The sequence below is a fragment of the Callithrix jacchus genome, chromosome X, assembly GCF_049354715.1.
Source record: "Callithrix jacchus isolate 240 chromosome X, calJac240_pri, whole genome shotgun sequence".
In the NCBI taxonomy this organism is placed as follows: domain Eukaryota; kingdom Metazoa; phylum Chordata; class Mammalia; order Primates; family Cebidae; genus Callithrix; species Callithrix jacchus.
The window spans coordinates 145,501,640-145,516,450 of record NC_133524.1 but is presented as its reverse complement, the minus strand read 5'-3'; the positions used below and the strand labels follow the sequence as shown (position 1 = coordinate 145,516,450).

Below are 14,811 nucleotides of genomic sequence, written 5' to 3'. Positions count from 1 at the left end.
TGGTACATGTGAAGTTTTAGATTTCAAAAAGCTTTCCATTCATTTATTTCCCTTTTTTTTTTTTACTACCTTGTGATAATTTTTTCCACTTATTATTTTTATCACATTAAAATTTTTTTTAATTGTGGTAAAGTACACATATAATAAAATTTATCTTTTTTTTTTTGAGACAGAGTGTCGCTTTGTCACCAGGCGCCAGGCTGGAGTGCAATGGCACGATCTCGGCTCACTGTAACCTCCGCCTCCTGGGTTCAAGCAATTCTCCAGCCTCAGCCTCCAGCGTTGCTGGGACTACAGGTGTGTGCCAGCATGCCCAGCTAATTTTTGTATTTTTTAGTAGAGACGGGGTTTCACCATGTTGGCCAGGATGGTCTTGATCTCTTGACCTCATGATCTGCCCGCCTTGGCCCCCCCCCCCCCAGAGTGCTGGGATTACAGGCTTGAGCCACTGTGCACAGCCAAATTTATCATTTTGACCATTCTTAAGTGTGCGGTTCAGTCATGTTAAGTATATTCACACTGTTGTGCAACCAGTCTCCAGAACTCTCCATCTTGCAAAACTGGAACTCTGTACCCATTAAACAATGTCTCCCAATTTACTCTCTGCCTTATCCCATTGCAACCCCCATTCTACTTTCTGTCTTTATAAGTTTAACTACTCTAGGGACCTCATATGAATTTACCTACTCTAGGGACCTCATATCAATGGGATCATATAGTCTTGGCCTTTAATGTCTGGCCTATTTCACTTAGCATAATGTCTTCAAGGTTGATCCATGTTGTAGCATATGACAGGATTTCCTTCCTTTTTAAGGCTGGATAATATTACATTGTATCAATAGACCACGTTTTGTTTGTCCACTTCCCTTCATTTTTAAACCCTACTCATCTATTAAGGCTTAACTCAAGAAATGCCTCCTCCACCAGGAGAACTACCTTATCCCTACAGCCAGAAGTGCAGACGTGCTTTAACTCTCCTTGGACCATTCAGAGACCTGTCTCTATCCCTGCCCCGAGACACCAGTCACCAGCTATTTTATATTCTAGCCCTTTGAGCCCATGTCTCATTGCTCACTTTAGACTGAGAGCTCTTTGAGCACTGGAGCCATCTCTGATTTATGATACTGTCCCTCCATCCCACAGCCCAGTACCCTCAGTGTTTGCTGAGTGCATGCATGCACACATACATGGACACCTGCCATAGTCAACAGGGTCACTTTAAAGATAAAAGCCAAACGTGAAATGTATTTCTTATATTTATGTGGATCTTTTACACTTTATCCTGGACCTTCTGAATACCAAATAAGTCTTACCACCTAGATCTTACTGAGATAAATGTGCTGAGAAGCTAGGCATCTGCAAATTATTATGATGGATATAAAGAAAATGAAGAGTTTTTTTCAACCCAAACATTTTAAATGAAACAGTGCCATAAGAAACTTGTAAGCCAGCTCCATGTCTCCACTGCCAGAGCCAGCTTGGCCTAGACCAAACAGTAAGATCAGCCCAAGACAGTGTCATTTGTCTGTATGGCCAAGATATGTGGCAAGAACCCTGAAACATTACATCCACCACACATGGCATGGATGTCAGTCCTGGCACATCTGACTGGAAATGGCTGAATTCAGCCATGATTATATCAGTTATATAAACATGTCATCTGTCCACACTCGCTCACCCACTGAGTCAATAAACAGAACTTCATGTCTAAATGGAATAGAGAAGACTCTGCGAGCACAAAATTGTAAACACGTTTGGAGCTAGAAGAGGCTCTATAGATCTTCTAGTCAAATCCACTCATTTGATGATCTCAGAGATGTTTCATGATTGGCCCAGAGTCACAGACAAAATTTGATGCAGTGCTGGCACTATAAGAGTTAAGTGTCTTAACTTACAGGCTAAGGCAAAAATCATACCACAAGTCTCCTAGATTTGAAATCATTAATAGAAAGAAAGAATGGACTAAGAGGCATTGTTGCTCACTCCTATCAGAGAAGCCTAGTGATTTCCCTGAGAAGGACGATATATTTCTAGGAGCAAATATTTATATATTTATCACGTTTCCCCAGGAGATTTTAGCCCTTATGAGAATGACTTTGCAGATTCTTTAAAGCATGATCATTGTCATAATAACATCAGTGTTATTTATAATACCTAATTATTTGTGACAATATACAAGGCACTATACGAAGAGAAATAACAGTTTGTGTATTTGTGCACACCCGCTTCTCATATTTCTTCTCTGCTTCTTCCTCCCTTCCTCCTGCAACATCCCCAAATGATCAAATTAGATGAGCTGGGTTAACTCATTGCTACCTGACAATTATAATATTTCTTCCAAGATGCTTACATTTACCGATATCCCTTTGAAAGTAGCACAGAATTTGCCTTCGGTTCTCTTAGGTTTGGTAGATGTGATTTGTCCAGTCATGGCGATGTTTTTGTCTTGTCCAAAGGGACCATTACTGCCACTGACATTTCTGCGGCGTGGAGGGTCCTCTGGCAGTGGGGAAAGTGGAGGAGGAAATAGTTTTTCTTCCTTTCTTCTGTTTGCTCTCCTGGATGAATTATTTCTGTGGAAAACAAGAAGTGTAGGGTGTCATAAAGTCTTATTTCTCTTTATTCTGATTTTCCCCATGACGCTAGTACTGTCAGCTGAAGTAATATTTAAATTGCTATCCCTCAACCTATGGTGAAGAGTATATATAAAAATGCATATAGATGTAGATAGCTTTCTACATAAATATAGATATATGCATACATATGTATCTAAGAATAAACTAAAGTCTTTGCAGCGGAACTCCATGACAAATGTAAATGTCTAATGGAGTGTGCTGTAGTAGGGTGTTTTCCACTTTTCAGGATTTCTGTTAATTAGATTTTTAGGGAAAATACAATGCAGACTTTAATGCCATCATTTTTCAGGATGGTTCCTACTTACTTTGCCCTAGGACTTAACAGCACAATCATGCAATAAATGGCACAATAAACAGTGGAAGAATATTTTCTTAAGAAATATTATGCTTATACATTACTTAGAAATAAATAATGCACTAAATAGTATTGTGACACACATTGCAAATTGTATATACAGAATGTTCTACTCCAACGCCAAGGCATAACGAGCCTGTAATCTTAAATTGTTACATTGAAGTACTGATGTACTCCACTTTACAAAACTCCATTGAAAAATGCTATTTTGTCATATTCACACTAGACATCTGCAATTCTAAAAGTGCTCCCGTACTTTCAAACTGATTTATCTGTTCATTAAATGGGCATCATCAAATAGTCTGAGACTTCAAATAAAACAGAAAAACTGAAACCTTATGCTTGCTGCTTAACATGGTAATTGGGTCATGGATTTTCATTTTACTTACTGTCTGAGACTAATCAATGAAGATTACTTGAATTTTATTTTATTTTATTGCACTGTGCAGCTATTTACTTTTCATGATTATTGACTACAATTTTCAATAGCGGATTAAGTCAACAAGAATTTATGTTTTCCTCTTGGTCGATTTCGGTCAGTGTCTAGAAATATAGATTTACAATATCTCAAAGCAACAAATCAAAGATGAACAAGCACTCAAGTGGTTTGATTCCCTGAAATAAAAGCCAGTGCAGCCTCCTTGTCCCACCTCCACTGTGGCAAATTTGCCAATTGTAATACCTGTCATCTTGTTCATCTTTTGTTTCATAAATGTGGCCCTATGTTAATATTTGTTGAGTAGCGAAACTGAAAAAAACACAACTGTTTCTGTCATTACCTCAATTGATTAAAATTAATTAAAAGATACTTTTCAATAGATTTTAAAAATTGCTTTCACATGCATAACCATTTTACAATAGCAGTAATGCCTGATTGAAATGATGGTGAACATACGGATTAAGATTCTTGTCCATGAGGAAGCTCCACAAATATCAGATCACATTAAGTGTAATAATTACAAAGGCACCAGGCTTTTGGGAATTTATATGTGCAGATGTCAAGAACTGCTGTGGTATTTACAGGAGGTGAACAGTGGTTCATTAGCTGTAACTACTCCCCGACTACTTGAGCTGCCCAAGAAGGAACTTGGGGCTGCAGGGGAAAGAGCTGCTTCTGAGAGGCAGTTAATTCGCCATTGGCAACTACAGTCACGCAATGCCTGCCCATCTGCCACTGAAAGAACCAGCAGGAATTCAGTGCATTCTGCACAGTGAGCACCAGTGACCTGTCCCCCTTTACTTCTGCCTGGTCATGACCTGGAACCATGGAGTCTTTAAAGACTTCCTTGGTGAAAGACACCCAGGGAGCATTTTCTAGAGACCACTCTGTCATTGTTATGACTGCCAACTAAAAAACAGCTTCTGCTTCTTTGGGTACCTCTTGTAATAGGCCAGAGGAGAATAGGAGACAAAAGAAAGGCATCACCACCTGCACTTAATTCCTCAGAGGCCCTGCTGATGGTACCAGCTCTAAAGAAGAAGGTGAGACTCAGGAGAGTCATTCTGTGGAACTATGGGGAATTATAGCTGTCATAGTCTGATGTGGCATCTTTATGAGGTTAAAAATAGTCATTTAGAAAAATGAATGTTGTCTACCACTTTGTTTGAAAGGTTAATAGAGCACAAAGGAGCAAAGCTTGGGGAGAGGGTTCCCAGGAGTAGACCCCTAAGAGGCCAGTCATTGCTTCATTCTTCCTCAACTCCAGAAAGTTTTTCAGAGAAAACACATCTGTTTGGTGGGCATAAGAAAGTGATTGAGGCCCTTTCTGAATAATAAATGCTACAAGGGAAACACTGCTTTCCCACCTACAAGAAAAGTAAAGACATTGTAAAGATAGTGGATTAAAGACAGCATTTGGTGTAAGGAACATGGCTGTGCGAAAGCCAAGCAGGCATAGGCTGAGGTAAACAGCCTAGATGACTCAGTGGATCTGGGCACAAGTGCATAGTCCCATGTCTTATATAATCATAGCCATGTAGACATAACATAGAGAAGCTTACCACCTGGCTCTCAGCCGCTACTGTTTGTGTAGTGTATAGATACAACACTCACCCTGCGAAGGAGCTGCTAAATAAAATTATGCCTCGTTTACCTGCTGTCTCTTGAGTGTTCTTCCAGCTCTCTGCTCCATATCCACCCACTCCCCTCAGATCTCAGCTGGGGCTGGACCCCAATCCTGAGCATGACATTTGGTAAGAACCAACTCAAATGACTAGATCTTTATGTAATACTTGGTCATCTCTCTTTTATAAACTGGGGAAAGCGATAGGCTACTGGTCACCTAGAGAGTGTAGCAGTGGGGACTGACAGTTGTGACAGGTCCTTTTTCCTTGCAATTGAAGGAGGAGGGCCCTGGAATGACCATGTCTGACCATCAGGGGAGCATGCCTCCTCATATGGCTGGTCCACCCTGAGGTGAAGGGGTCAGCTTGTTCCACTGGAAGGGTCTCTAGTTCTCAGAACTCCAAGTGTGTATGTGAAGGGATGTTTCAGAGCAAAGTTGTATCAGAGAATACAGATGCACCTCACCAATAGCTCCTGATCCTCAGGGAGGATCCGAATCCCCTTATTAGTTAAACCAGATCTGGTGGTAATTGATCTTTTCCTTCCTTTCATCTCAAAACAAAAATTCAGACAAATGTAAGCTGATAACTTATTTCTGACATCTTATGTGTAGCAGATTGATGCCATATCACTGACGTTAAACAATAGTCTGTGAAATCAATTGTTCGCAGCAGTTAGCCAGATTGCTCTCTGCTCTGGGCTGCTAATAGGCTCCAAAACTGGGCTTTGATGAAAGTAATCTGTAATGTTGAATGAATTTATGGCAATAATTACTCAGACAGAATGGTTCAAGTAGCTGACATGATTGTTAGTTAAGTGATATTTATAAGACAGAAAGAACTTGGTCACAATGCTTGGCAGAAACACAAGGCAGGACTTCTCTGGAGAAGACTCAAGCTGTTGGAGTGAGGAGGTACCAGGAGGCCTCCTGCTGGATTCTGAAACCTTCCACACAGAGAGAAGGGAGACGAGGTGCCACCTCCTTGGAATGACATGTTTGGGGAGGCCAGAGAGATGAGCTGTCTGGGAGTGGCCCTCCTCCTGGGGCACTTCCATGTCAGGGAAAGCCGCTTTATTTTTCATTCCCCTAGCTTCTGTGGCACTCCAGACATAGCTACTGGTCCTCAAGCTTCATATCAATGTTAAGTAATGACATCAAAGAGGAAGTAGCTGCCTCATCCTGTCAAGATCAGGGAGTTGCTTTTCCAGGGAAACGGAGTAATCACCATCAGAACTGAAGGTTGGGTAGGAGCAGGTGATCTGGTTAAAGTGATAGGGATTCTCTTGATGCTTCCTAATTTCTTTATTTCCTTTTACCCTTTACTGAGTACTCAGATTTTGTTTTGACTGATTTTAGTGATCAATCTGACTTGGAGTAAAGAAATGTTGCTAAAAGCTCATGGAGTCACTCCAAGTCTGGCAGCCTATGTTCCACCTTTTACCACACCCTTGTTAGACCAGTGGCCAGGGACAGCTGTCAGGCCTTGACTGAGATACTCTTGTTTTTTACCTTAGAGTCTTCTGGGGCAGGATCCCCTAAACAGGTTCAAACAGGATTTCCTAGGAGTCTGAACAATCACACCAAGCCATCATACAGAGACAGGGCAAACTCACTCTCTAGTGTTGGGAGGCTTGTGAGGTGGGGCTGGTGAGATGCAAGGAGGGAGCAAGCAGATAGTCGTGGCCTCCTCCAGGCGCTGCTTCTTCTCTGGAATCTTCTCTGCAACTTCTGTTGGCTTTAACAGGAAAAAAATACACAGGGCTTGAAATACATGGCACCATTCAGACAACCATGTTTTATAAACTAAAAAATGAGCAAGATACATAGTTTGCTTTTATTTTAATCTCTAGATTAGGTAGGAAGGTTAAATTTGCACCTTTGATTAGACAGAAAAGCAATCAACCTTGCCTCGCCTAGTCCTACCAAGAAGTTGGCATTTTGAGAGAGTAGAACTGTGTGATTTGAACCTCTGTGTAAAGACTGGGTGGCATGGGACTCTCACAACAACAGTAAAGAGAATCTATTAATACAATTTTTGGGCACTTCTCCCATCAACAGTGCCCCCATAAATGAGTAGTTTAGAAACTAACATTGTAACTTGAACGTGACATAAACCCTGTCCAAGCAGCATGGGGATGGTGGTTGACATCTAAAGGTTGCTTATACAATGAACACCATGCAAGGAAATGAACCATGTTCAAAGCACACCTTTGGACTTTGGCATGTGCTGTTCTGAAGGTACATTGTCAGCTGAGGTTGTACTGTTGTCATCACTAAGTATGGAGAATCAGTGGTAGGGCAAAGGCCTTTGACTTCTTGGTCCCTATTTTGGAATATAGGTTGAGTAGCCATCACCTAGAATAGTTGGGACCAGAAGTGTTTCTGATTTTGAATATTTTGGAATTTTGGAATATTTTCATTAAACTTACCAGTTGAGCATCTCAAATTCAAAAATCCAAAATTGGAAAATGCTCCAATGAACATTTATTTCTCCTGAGTGCCATGTCAGTGCTCAAAAAGTTTCAGATTTCGAACATTTTGGATTTTGGATTTTCAGATTTGGGATGTTCAAACCCTACTCTCATTAGGTATGTTTGTATGCAACTCAGAGAGAATGCCCTTTGTTTTGGAACTTGTACAGTCAAGCTGAATGATGACTGCAATCATTCTTGCAGCTTCCTAGTCAGTAGGATGGCCTGGCCACAGTGGGGCTGTGACTCAGTGAGGAATCTTAAGTCTTTCCTGGAAAGGGACAGAAGAAAGGAAGACTGGGACCCTCCTTTCTAGCCACTGTGACAATCTTAGAAATAAGATTACCTGAATATCATTATCATGAGATGTCACCCTAAAAAAAAACTACCCTGAGATGTGGAGATAGGACAGAATGAGCATACTGGATACCAAACCATCTCTCTAGATACAGTTCAGATGAAAAGGGCAATTCTGGATTTCCCCTTATCAGTATAATTTATAGCCTTGGAATTCATCCCTAAACTTCTGGAGGTAAGATTTTCCCAAGTCAAGCCTACCAAGTCAGTGATCCCAGCAGGCTGGCTGGGCAGAACATGTGGATGGTAGGACCCTGGACACTAACAGTATAACTGGGCTGTGGGGATGCTAATGTTTGTCCAGAGAAATGAATAAGCCCTAGAAAATGCATTTAGACACTGGGGGCACTTGGGTGCCTTGCCTAAGTAAGGAGACTTTCTTCGTATTTTTCTTTCCCACACATCGTAAGCCCTCATTTACCATAATGGACAGTCTTGCCACTGGCTACAGATCATTCCTAGTATTTCCTCTCTGATTATGTCAAATACTGCATTTCCCATAGAAAGCATCATCACCTTCACCAAAATCTGCAATGCACGGCCTTGGCTTCCTTGAAAATGAAGCTCAAGATCAAGTCAGACAACAGACAGCCACTGCTCACAAGCACTGGGCAGGCCACTTTGGACTATTTACCTTGTGCTTACGCTTGCCCTTTGGGGCTGGTTTCTCCACAGCAGCGACAGCTGTCTGACGCTTGGGTTTTGTGGCAGTCTCCTTGTGGTCTGGCTTGGAAGGTGCTGCATGGAGGGAGTTGTGGCCAGGTACTCTAGAGAGTAAGTCAAGGTCAATCTTCACCCAGAGGTTTTTCATGTTTTCATGATCTCGCAGAGGGGACAGAATCTCAGTTTGCATGACAGGAGTGGGTGAAAATGCTGGCTGTTCGTTACTGATGGATAAGTTGTTGTTGCCGCCACTGTTGCTCATTAAGGTGCTGAGGGTCAGGCCGGCACCACAGGCGTCCTTGGATTTGGCAGTATGACCTCCAGAAACAATGCACGGAGGCAGGACTTTGATTTGCAGGGTCTCTTCCTGATCTGTGTTGGAGTCAGATGTAGATGAATCTGTTTCGATGAATTCCCGAGACTTTGGCACAATCTTGCCAGGCCCTCTGTACTTCTTCTTCTCGGTAGCCAAGGGGATGTTAGGTCTTGGTTCTTTCCTAGGGGCTGGTTTGTGGGCAGTGGCTTTGTTGCGGCCTCTTGGTGGGTCAGGAAGCTCCACACTTTCTTTTTCTTTGGGAGTGCTGCTGGTAATATTTGGTTTGGGCCAGGTAAACTCGTCAATGCTGGTGTTCTTCTCAACCTTTTTGGGCTGTTTTTTCCCAACTGTCCTTTGAGACACTGTCTCACTACTTGCTGACAACTTATGCTTCAAAGCCTTTGTTTCTGGAGTTTTCTGAGTGGGCCGCGGACGGGCTTTCTCCCTAATGAGACTGAGGAGAGGCCTTTCTTTGGGTTCAGCCGGGACCTGACTGGCATTTGTCTTCACTTTCATCTGGACTTCCATTGGCTGGATGATTGGAGGAGGCAGAGAAATTGTCTCCATCGGTGTTTCATTTTGGCCACAAATAAAAGACTTGTTCTGGGATGTCACTTTGTTAAGCCATTTATCCAGTTGCCACTTGTTGGTTGAAGGTGGCTCAGGCTGCAGATTGAGAAACAGCATCGAGAAAGATTTTTACACTTGGGAAGGATTCAGGAGAACCCTCAGTACAGAGACTACTACTAAAAGCTTTGGATGTTAAGTGACTGTTCACACATACACAAATACACACTCATATACACACACACACACACACCCCTGCACACACCCACTGTCCACAATATTCAAACGACCTAAATAGTCAGATATAAACCAGCTGCAGTCTACTTATTTAAACTCATTTCCACTCTTTCTCTGAAAATATTCTCCACTTTGGCCAGGAAGAAAAGAATTATTCACCGAGAGATGTTCCAGTGGCTTAGCAGGGGTGCCCATGAGGGAAACCTGTTTCCAAAATCCTTTGTGGGAATCATCACTCAACCTCTCACCAGGAGGCAGAGGTAATAGTCTCTGATCCTGAAAGGAATGTAAGTGCATCTCAAGTGTAATTCAAAAGGAAAGGCTTTCCAACTGCCAAAATGCCAGTACCTTCTATGTGATGCTGTCTTTCACTGCAAACAGAGCAAGCCTTTTGTATTTTTACTGAAGGTCAAAAAGATTTGACTTCCAAAAAATAGAAACCACCGCACTTTTCTTGGTGTATGGGCAATAACCTATTTATAGGGACATGCACGCAGATATTAGCGTCCACTAAACCATGGCAATGATGTATACTATTCGGGTCTTTGATTCCCAACTCTTAGGTCTGCCTGCTGAAATAAAAGAGCCATCATTTTTATTAGAAGAGCTTTTCTTTGGAAAACCATCAGCAGAAGCTTATGGTACCAGCCAATAGAGGATGACAGAATTAAAACCACTTGAGTAGTTGTGATTGCAACCTGCACAAGACGATGACAGACAAGGGTTGAGCAAGTTGTATCCACTGCCACTGTGGGCAACAGAGCTGTTGGGTTAAACATCAGCTCTGGAAACAAATGGACCCGAATTTTCAGTCCCAGCTCTCCCACTGTCTGTGAGATTTTGGGAAAGTTCTTTTCAACCTCCTAGAACCTTATTCTCTCATCTGTAAAATGAAGATAATAATAAGTACTCTAAAAGGTTGTTATGAAGATGATATGAGAAAATGCAAGTCAAGGGTTCAGCAGTGCCTGGAACATGCATGGTCCATGTTCAACAGGAGTTTCTATTATTAATAGCAAAAATATTACTATTGTCTCCTATTGTTTTCTTTTCAGATTATTGAAAAACAAGTTTATGAAGAGCCAGGTGTTGGGGGTGAATTTTACTTGCTGTACCAAATGCAGGCTCAGGAAAATTGAGCAGCCATCCTGGAATCAGAGGATGTGAAGCAAATTCTTTTATTTCAAAATTATTATTTTAGTATTTCATGGAGCTGTGTCGAATGTTTTTGTGAATTATTATCAAACACACTTAAAGGATGCATATTAAAATAAAGAACATATAACATTTAAATGATCATTTAACCTTTAAGGAAAGTCAAACTTCTTGGGTCTTACATGCCCAGGAACAATTCACACTTTAATCTAGAGTAAGAGTTAGTGTCCCCAAGGCCAGAATTGGATCTTGACTGGCTTCACTGGTCCTCTCAGAAGACAAACTGCTAGTCTAGTCATTACTATGGTAGCTTCACTATGCTAAGAGTAGCTAAGTGAGTCACACAGCAAATCAGTCACACAGCAAAAAATTTATGCATGTTAGGATTTGTGAATATATGTTTTTTTAAAATACTTTTAAACATCTGGATACTTTTCTGAAGTGGTTATTATGCTAAATTAATTATTGTGCTGAAAATGTGTGTGTGTGTCTGTGTCTGTGTGCATGTGTGTGTGTGTGTATCTGTGTCTGTGTGTATGTGTGTGTGTGTGTCTGTGTCTGTGTGCATGTGTGTGTGTGTGTCTGTGTCTGTGTGCATGTGTGTGTGTCTGTGTCTGTGTGCATGTGTGTGTGTGTGTCTGTGTCTGTGTGCATGTGTGTGTGTGTGTCTGTGTCTGTGTGCATGTGTGTGTGTGTCTGTGTCTGTGTGCGTGTGTGTCTGTGTCTGTGTGCATGTGTGTGTGTGTGTCTGTGTCTGTGTGCATGTGTGTGTGTGTCTGTGTCTGTGTGCATGTGTGTGTGTGTGTCTGTGTCTGTGTGCATGTGTGTGTGTGTCTGTGTCTGTGTGCATGTGTGTGTGTGTGTCTGTGTCTGTGTGCATGTGTGTGTGTGTGTGTCTGTGTCTGTGTGCATGTGTGTGTGTGTGTCTGTGTCTGTGTGCATGTGTGTGTGTGTGTGTGTGTGTGTCAGTGTCTGTGTGCATGTGTGTGTGTGTGTGTTGAGTGTAATGCCTCGGGGACAGGCAGATCATGGTTAGGGCCCTGGGTCTTTCACTCACCTCTGGAGTGGCCACACGAGGTGCCTCATTAGATTCGCTGTCAGTGGTGCTGCTTTCAGTGTCCGAATCTGACTCAGAGCTGCTCTCTGATTCGCTGGAGCTGCCAGAACCCCCGCTGGCTTGCACTGCAGGTGGGGGCTGGGGAGTGGCCAAAGGTGAGCTGAAAGAAAGATGACATAAATCATTGCCTCATTTAGTCTCAAATCAGATGGAAAATAGTCCAATTCAGCAGAAGGGCCTATGATCCGTGAAACACAGGCAGAGTGGGGTTTAGTGTCCCAATTTTACAGATAGGAAACCTGAGGCTTAGGAGGCCCAGTGACTGGCCCAAGTTCAAAGGTTCGATAAGAACCAGGCCTGTGTGTATCCACATTCCTTGGCTTTCCATCACACTGCCTTGTCTTCCAGAAAAGCCTTGCCACCCTACCTCAACATACAAACCTTAAGCCAAGTTTGCATGCCTTCTGGATGCAGATACAGATATAGAGCTTTAGATGTTAAACTGTCCCATTTTTCTCAGTTAAGATAATTTTTCATTTTTTTGTTCCCTCCTTGTTCAACACCCCACAGGTCCGTCAAGGGGCTCTGATCTTAGGTAAACACATGGTATATAATTCTATTAGCCAGAAGGAGTGAGTTCAATTATAATTTTAATTGGAGGAAACTGAGGTTCAGAAAGGTGGTAGGGTTGGTCTCTGCCTCACAGCTAGCTGGACAGCCAAGACTAGTACTTAGCACGCTGACCTCCCAGCTCCCTCAAAGGGCACTAGCTATGCTGAGCATATTCATTGCTGAGGGCCTGGGGCTCCGTCCCAAAGTGACTAGAGTTGGTCCTCAATTGCTGTCTGTGGGGTGTATGAATGAGAGAATGAGATAACACACTTCCAGGTCTCCTCCGCCCTAATTTTTATAACCTCTTTGTAAGTCTTACCAGTATAATCATAAGAGACCAACCAGCTGTAATGATTGATTTTAAATTTGTAAAGCTGACCAAGCAAAGTGTTTGGAAAGTGACACCATTTGCTACTCTGCCTTTATTGATAATCAATACTCCTCCTCACCGATCGTTTGCTCTCTGTGCCCCATAACAAATCAGCCTCAGCTGCATCTTGGCAAACTGGGGTATGCTATAACCTTTCTTTCTTTTTCTCATTGTTGCTTTGGATTGAAGTTTGCTTTCTCTCAGAAATGGGTCTCTAAATTTGGGGGAAGGTTCTAATCTCCCTCTGTCTCTTCAGCCCAATCCTCTTTGGAGATCAGTTTAGCTCATGGGGAGGGGTGCTGGGGGCCTGTTCGTCTGTTCTCCATCTACATGATCTTCGCAGCATCTTGACTTGCTCTCTCCCTCGCATTCCCCAAATCTGAAGCAGCAGCTCAGTTAAGAGAGCCCAGTCTGGTCCTGGAGGTCATCTGGTCCTGTGGCCCCTCGTTGAAATGTGAGAAAAAGGATCCACAGGATTCCCCAGCCCCCAACTCAAGGAGCATAGATCTTTAAAACACTGCCTGAACCCAAACAAGTTCATGTCCCCATCCCACGCCCTCACTAAAGCCTCTTCTCCAACATTACAACTCTCACTTGCTGAGCTCAAGCCATACTGTGCTGCTGCTTGGGAAGGAATAGGATCCCTTCAAAGCCAGCATGGGCTCCTTGTCAGTAACTACTCAGTATAGAGAGCCTTTCCACTTCCTGTGCCCTGTGTCCCTGAAGACTGGCCCTTTAATTTCCCAGGTAGACATTTTCTTTCATATAGGGAAAGCTCATTTTGAACTGCTATTTGCTAAGTAAATGCTAACTACAAGCATGTTCCTCTGTCAAGTACATCAAGAGATTGGGGAATAATAAGAAATAAGTAGACTAAATAATAATAAGAAATAAGGAGACTACTGTATCTCCTGAGAACTGTGTGCCTTCCTCCAGCAATGGGAGTAAAGTGAGGAGACTATGGCAGGGCTCTTCTTGCCCTGCATTCCTTTGTAGATCTCCCTTTCTTCCTTTCTTGTCAGTAATGATACCCTATTTATGCAAAGTTCTCTTTAAATCTAATCAATTGTTTTTGCCTTTGGTTACTAAATAAAGATTGAGAGAACAGAAATCTAAGTGAGACTAATCCAGAGATTAGGCTAACTTGGCCTCAATTCCCCCCAAGTGAAGTTTTAAATATAACACAGAGCATCTGCAACACTGAGAATACTGGGTGGTAGATTGAGGGATAAAATCTAATTTGTATCCACATTTATGATTCTCAAGTGAAAACGCCGTTTCCTAGTTATCATTTCACATCTATGCATTCATTTCTGGCTTTCAATAAGGAGCTGGTCATCCTGTTATTACTAAGCTAAAATAGATTCTAGGTTGACTTTGGAATATTTCTGGATAGAGTTCCATTTACTAGATGATTTTCTACCAACTTCTGTAAGAAACGAAAAATCCCAGGGATTACTCCCTCAACCAAATACATTAAGGTGATGTACATGAATCACAGATGATTCATTTACCAAAATCAACTTATTCCTCAGCTAAATCAAAGTTTCTTGAATGTAGTAGAAATTGGGCTGTACGTGTGTGTGTGTGTGTGTGTGTGTGTTGTATAGATCTTTCTTATCTAAAGCCCTTCTGAGGAGAGGTGCATTTTAGTATTCAGATGTTTTTAATTTTAAAAAGCACTTTGGGAGGCTGAGGTGGGTGGATCATCCGAGGTCAGGAGTTCAAGACCAGCCTGGCCATCATTGTGAAACCCCGTCTTAAAAAAAAAACAAAAACTAATATGCTGAATATATCATATATAATATTCTCAGTGGGATCTGGATAAGCACCCTTTAATAAAACTTGTTACTATTGCTGAAGTAACATTCACAATAAGAGGAATACACAAATGTTTTAAATAAATATATTTACAGCAGTTTATGTTAAGTCTTATCATCAAATGAGTT

At 42.0% G+C, this 14,811-nt stretch overlaps 1 protein-coding gene across 8 annotated transcripts in view; it reads right to left on the bottom strand.

The window, feature by feature from the left end:
• The window catches only part of AFF2 (ALF transcription elongation factor 2), a 486,005-nt gene that overhangs the window by 29,131 nt on the left and 442,063 nt on the right, over nt 1-14,811 (bottom strand). For all 8 annotated transcript variants that reach the window (XM_035288892.3, XM_035288895.3, XM_035288897.3 and 5 more), the window contains 4 exons: nt 11,881-12,040; nt 8,520-9,530; nt 6,671-6,792; nt 2,351-2,573 (listed from right to left, as the gene is read on the bottom strand). In XM_035288892.3, the coding sequence (XP_035144783.1) occupies nt 2,351-2,573; nt 6,671-6,792; nt 8,520-9,530; nt 11,881-12,040 (1,516 nt within the window). The remainder of the gene's footprint in view (nt 1-2,350; nt 2,574-6,670; nt 6,793-8,519; nt 9,531-11,880; nt 12,041-14,811) is intronic.